General features: G+C 36.7%; 1 protein-coding gene and 1 pseudogene across 1 annotated transcript in view; both read left to right on the plus strand.

Moving 5' to 3' along the window:
* Nucleotides 1–2,022, plus strand: part of LOC107568203 (probable tRNA pseudouridine synthase 2) — a 7,221-nt gene extending 5,199 nt beyond the window's left edge. Inside the window, 6 exon segments of the mRNA XM_016254133.1 lie at nt 104–178; nt 266–327; nt 539–620; nt 716–788; nt 902–1,038; nt 1,146–2,022. Coding sequence (XP_016109619.1) covers nt 104–178; nt 266–327; nt 539–620; nt 716–788; nt 902–1,038; nt 1,146–1,288 — 572 coding nt within the window. The 3' untranslated portion in view covers nt 1,289–2,022.
* A 673-nt stretch (nt 2,023–2,695) lies between these two features.
* Nucleotides 2,696–3,869, plus strand: LOC107568183 (haloacid dehalogenase-like hydrolase domain-containing protein 3; annotated as a pseudogene).
* The last annotated feature ends 2,549 nt before the right edge of the window (nt 3,870–6,418 follow it).

Genomic DNA, 6,418 nt, shown 5'->3' on the forward strand with positions numbered 1-6,418 from the left:
CTGTGTATATATATATATATATATATATATATATATATATATATGCAACCCTTCTGATTGATGCATAACTATAAATCAATGAAACTAATGAATTTCTCTGAAGTGACCGGGCCGCAGTTTCATAAGGTTCACGTCGGAGTTGGTCATCGATTGGATGCTTTTTCCTCTGGGGTGTTGGGTAATCAAAAAATATAAACTCTTGAGTTTTCAAGTGATTTATTGTAGGATGTGCTCTGTGCTCAATCCTCTCATGTCTCTATCTCAGTTTTAGGTATTGGGAAAGGAAATGGAGTGCTAGAGCATCTGTGCAAATCACATGTAACCAGGGTAAAAGTTTGTTATATTTTATGTTATATTATGTAATAATTACTCACATTAAACTGCTATTCCATTATTTATTTGTTTATTTGACTGCCTATATATTTTCCACTAATTGATTCTGAATCCATAGTAAGAAATGAACAAATCAGAACTCTTGAGCAGATGTGTAGTAGACAATTTTATGCAGACTATTGTTGTGTTTATTTTATATATGAAGGACTACATGCTTGAGGGGGAGTTTGGAAAAGCCACTGATAATTTCACTGCCACAGGCTGAGTCATAGAAAAAACTACATATGGTAATTTGTACATTACAATATCCTAACTATCATATTTGTTATGTATAGAATACAGACTAACGAATTGTAGTAAACTTTGTGTCTTTATTGTCTAGACCACGTTACCCAGGATAAGCTAGAGAGAGTTCTTACAATGACACAGGGAGCCAACCAGAAAGCCTTAATTACGTGAGTCGCTATAAGAATATTATTTTACATATTACATTTCATACTGTCAGACTATGTGTAAACATTTGGTTAATGCATAGCATGTCTCTCAGTATGTTATTCTGTCTATTCAGGTATTCTCAGGTGGATCTGCGCACTCAGGAGGCTTACAAGCTTGCAGTGAGGGGTTTATTGTATCCTCATGGTAAAAGCCCACCGATTCTGACGGGTCTGCGTTGCATACATTTCAATCCACCACATTTCTCATTGGGTTAGTACACTAAATTATATGTTAAGTACGTATACTTGTATGTTTGTCTTACTTGTAAGGCCAGTAATCACTGTTCTTTCAAATTTCTTTTCCTCACTTCAAACCAGAGGTCCAGTGTGTGAATGAGACTCAGAAATATCTGCGTAAATTGATTCATGAGGTAGGACTAGAGCTGCAGACTTGTGCGGTCTGTTCTGGAGTGCGTCGTACACGAGATGGTCCATTCAAAGTAGAGAATACACTCACCTGACAACACTGGACTGCTGACAGCATTATACAAGTCATTGCTCACTTTCACAAGACTACCCGCAGAATCAGAAAATCTGGAATGTACAGGCAGACTGCTGGCCAAATGAACTCAAGCGCAGAGGTCCAAGAGCAAATCAGAAGTCAAACTGGACAGTCTGAGCAAATAAATCAAGATGAATTCTCAAGCTCTACTTCTGATGCAGTTGTGGACAGAGAGACACCTGTGACAATGAGTGAGGGGAGAACAAAACCTTGTTAAATGAATCAACTGCCTCAGTTAGGATGATTTGATTCCTGAGATGTATTTATTTGTTCACTCTAATTTAGAAATTTGTTATACAATCATTTTGCATATTTAAAACTGCATTTCTGTTAAGTTATCAGTGTCATCATTGATAATATTTAGGCTGTGTATGTGTTAATGTTTTACCTATATTTGTGAGGGCCAGATGTCCTCACTTTAATAGTGAAATAATTACAGAATTAATCTATCGTGGGTCACTACGAATACCACATTTACAGTCGCATCCATTTGATTTTGATAGTGACACATACCTGCATGCATGCAGCAGCATCAGTAAAACATTGGCCAGCGCAATCTATGGCTTTAATATTTCAAAAAATAATTTGATAGAATTATGCAATAAAAAATTAAACATTATAACAATGTAAATTAAAGTAGGCTATTTGACGAAACATTCAGGCAAACAAAGAGACACAAGACAAATATTAAACATGAAGTTTTTATACAAATTAAAGGGTTAGTTCACCCAAAAATGAAAATTAGGCTGTGTTTTATGGATTGAGACTGCCCTCTTTGAACATACACATTGAGTGCCATCAGACACATTAACTTGTACTACATTTTTGTCAGTGTCTTATCATTTTCACTCTGGTTCACTCATTCAGATGTGGACTGTTTGTGCTGTACTGAGAAAGGACCAATATTTTAATAAGAAATTAAATTTCATTTTACAGTAAAACAATGCTCTTACATGTACATAAGTTATTTTTGTAGTTTGTACAGTACATAAACCGTATACACTGGAATGCATTTCAAAATAAAACAATAAACTAAAACTAAATAATTGTTCAGAACCCTGCTGAAGCAGCACCTCCTCACATGGTACTTGCTTTTCTCATCGCTTCTCAGGATAGGTCAACTGTGGATGAGGCTTTGCTGGCGCGAATTTGCAATTTATTTCAGAATCTTTTCAATTATTTTATTTCAAAAGATTACTGGTTTTAGGGTTCAAAAGTTTATTTATTTAAATGCGGTCTTATGTGGGATTCTGCTTTTTGAGCCGACAGGCGCCCCTAGAGCAAAACAACTAGTAATCTAGTAGTAACCAGTCCGTTTACCTTCTGTTACCTTGCTTTCTAACACTACGTTGCCATCTAGGTTATGTGTGCAGTTTGTATTATCAGAGCATAGGCGTGTAGGTTTTCAGCCGTATTGGTGATGCGAGGGCCGGTGCGTTGGGTATTATGGGATGTGAAGGACACTCTGTTAAAGGTCCGGCGCTCGGTTGGAGAGCAGTACTGCAGCGAAGCAGAGCGAGCAGGAATAAAGCTGCCAGCTGCACAGGTAGAAACTGCTTTCAGACAGGCTTACCGGACGATATCTCGCCTATTTCCCAACTATGGCAGAGCTCAGGGCATGAACAGCCAGTTCTTTTGCCCAGTGTGGTGTAGATGACCCTGCTTTACTGGATAGACTAGCCAACAACCTCTATCATAACTTTAGTGGACCAGAAAACTGGGAGGTAAGGGGTATTTTACTTTTCAGATATTTAGCCCTTAAAATTAAAAAGCTATTCTTCAAACTCAGCATTTTCAGCTGTTATTATTACCAATTACCAGAATCCCCTGTAGGGGGCGCTCGTTCATTAAATCTCTATTGCCAGTTATCGATTATCCTCTAAAATGACAAGCTGAAATAGCTTGAATGTAGGCAAGTACATACGGTTATGCTCAAGTAATTTACACTAATTTTATTGTGTCACCATCAGGTGTTTCCTGATTCTAATAGAACTCTGATGTTCTGCACCGCTTTGGGACTCAAGCAAGGTGTTGTTTCCAACTTTGACAAGCGTTTGGAAGGGATCCTGAGGGGATGTAGCCTTCTCACTCACTTCTCATTTCTCCTGACCTCAGAAGAAGCTGGGGTTGCTAAACCAGACCCTGGCATTTTTACCCAGGCGCTGGTGCGGTGTGGTGTTCCAGCCTCCAGTGTAGTTCATGTTGGGGACCATTATGTGAACGACTACCTGATCTCACGCTCATTGGGTATTCGAGGTTACCTGCTTGACAGACAAGACTGTCATGGGCACCTTGATGTTCCCCCACAGCATAGATTACAGAGCCTAGATGAACTACCAGCTCGATTAAAACTGGATGCAGACTGATGATTATGTAATGTTGCTGCAGGCTTAAACTAATTTTTAAATGGGACATATTTTTTGCAGATGCTTGTTTCGTATGATGAAACATAAGATGTAAGCCGAAAACAACAGAAAGTAGGACATGAAATGGTTCTGGAAATGTTCTTTTAACAGTTTAGTTTTAATGAGCTCAATGTACTGCCAAAAAATTATATTTTATTGTTGATCTGACAATAAATTATATTTTATTGTGAAATTTGTTTGGTTGTTATTCACTCTTTTGTAAATATAGAATCTGGTAAAATACTGCTCAGACACCAGTCCCGAAATACAAATGTATGACTGCCAGTACATATAGTGCTCTGGAAAAAATGTTTTGAGATTTTTTTCGATTATAATTAGAAATCCTACACAGCTTTTCTCTATTTTCAAATCACAAAATTAATTGCTATATATATATATATAGAGAGAGAGAGAGAGAGAGAGAGAGCAAATATATATTTCTATATATTTCTAATATATATAATCTCATCCTGTTTGTTAATTTGGCTTCTTTGTCCTGACAGAATACGATTTCTTTCAAGCAAAGTTTTTTTGTTTTGATCAATTGTTTACTGGTCAATTAACAAATAATTAATAAATCAATTAACGTGTATATAAATGATTAAATAAATTAATCTATAGTTAAATACATAAAAACATGAATAAAACAAATATAAATTCATAACTACTTATTAGTTTTCTCTATAAACTCAGCAGATGGCGCTGTAGTAAATGTCTTGCAGTGTACTAAATGAGGGATATTAATTTTGTGTGACAACTGAACCTTATGAATTTTCATGGTCGGATAACATCTGAAAAACAAACAAAAGTGTTTAAATTATCTAATTGTTTTATTTTTTACGTCACTGGCGAATGAATCGGAATATAATTTCTACAGTGAAATAGTTCAGATAAGAATACAATAGAGGTAGTTTCTGTAGAGCGCTGATATCATTGTTTCAGCGCTGAGGCTGTGGATGGATGGTGGAGAGGGAGATCACTTAACCCTAATACTCTTATTCCTCCCCATCTGCTCCAGCACAGATACCAGCTATGGTTGGACATTCAAAGAACGAAAACTGGGCCAAAAATGAGAATGGCAAAAAAATAAAACATGAATAACGTTTATGCTCTTCAATTATTGTGGAATTTGCATTAGGATGAGAAGATTATGAAATGAGGGCAAACACCAGCAGGACACAGACTGTGCACTTCCATCTGCCTATACGGAGTCACTGCTCTCTGAGTATTTCCTCAGGCGATCTTCACATAATCGACAACTGGACTACATCCTCTCTGTTATGTTTCTATATATCTCGCTGCTCTTTAAGCGTGTTGTGTGTATTGCTGGAGTTCCCTCAGCAGAGCGCTTAAAACAAAGCTGGCTTTAGAGGCTCAGCCAGTCGGCTATGAGGGGCTGTGCTGCAATCCAATTGAAAACCTTAATGGGATTGGGAAACCAAATCAACAGAGGATCGTGAAATAAGAAGAAAGGGAGAGGAGATCTAGGTTAAGAGCAGTTAAGATGAAATATGCCAAATAAATATGGGAAGAAAGACAAAAATAAAGGTTCCAAAAAGAACTTTTCAGTGAACATTTCCACTAAAGAACCATTTTGTGAAGAGCATTTTAATAATCAAAATACTTTTTTCCACCATAAAAAACCTTTTGTGCCATGGAAAGTTTTCATGGATGTTAAAGGTTCTTTAAAGGCATCTATTTATTAAATACGGATTCTTTACTGGGGCACTATATAAATAAATTGAATAAAATAAGTCGAGAGAATTGAAGCAAAAATAGACTATGACCACAAGAAGTGACCGGCAAATTACAAGTGAATAAAAAAAAAATACTCACGCAATGCCAGTCATGCAGGCACTTTACCTCATGTGGTAACTCATGTGCAAGCATAACTGCTCTAGGTCATGATCTCTAGGGGCCTTCCCCCATGTCACAAAAGGTTTAGCCAAACAAACAAATAAATTAATTGTAGAGTAAGTAAATAAAGGAGCTGAGCTTTACCTGCAGCAAAAAGAGCACTCTGGCTCTTTGTTTGAACCCTTTAAAATATTCAGATGATGAAGGATATAAATGAACAGAGTGGGGTTTATAACTGGCAAGGAGGAAAAGTATGCTTCATAAAAAGCTTGATGAAATGAGAAATTATGATATAGGTAAGAAAGAATCACTTCCAGTCCAAATTTTGCTGCACTTTGTGATATTTGGAAAAATCTGCAAACTTAGACAAAGAGGTCAAAACACTCAACAAAATGTCATACAGCAAAGCATGTGACGGTCATATTGGAATCATTGAACTCTAAAGACCTTCATGCTTTACTGCTGATCAGAGAAAACACCTCATTCTCCATATACAGTACAACCAACACAATATTCCCACATTATTTACAAAGTATTTTCCCCAATATGAAACAAGACAGTATTTTAAAGAGAAAGACGGATGGTGTTTACATTATATCATACACAAACGTCAGTCAATAAGCAGCTAATTGGGTTTAAACAGGATTCAGTTGGAACAAAGCAAGAGATGCAACACTGAGCATCATCTCTAGTGCTAATGCCAATTCATCCGTTAAGACTTTAGAGGGATAGTTCACCCAAAAATGAAAATTATGTCATTAATTACTCACCCTCATGTCGTTCCAAACACATAAGACCTTCGTTCATCTTCGAAACACAAATTAAGA

Source organism: Sinocyclocheilus grahami, unplaced genomic scaffold (genome assembly GCF_001515645.1).
Source record: "Sinocyclocheilus grahami isolate Dianchi unplaced genomic scaffold, SAMN03320097.WGS_v1.1 scaffold1224.1, whole genome shotgun sequence".
Taxonomy (NCBI): Eukaryota; Metazoa; Chordata; class Actinopteri; order Cypriniformes; family Cyprinidae; genus Sinocyclocheilus; species Sinocyclocheilus grahami.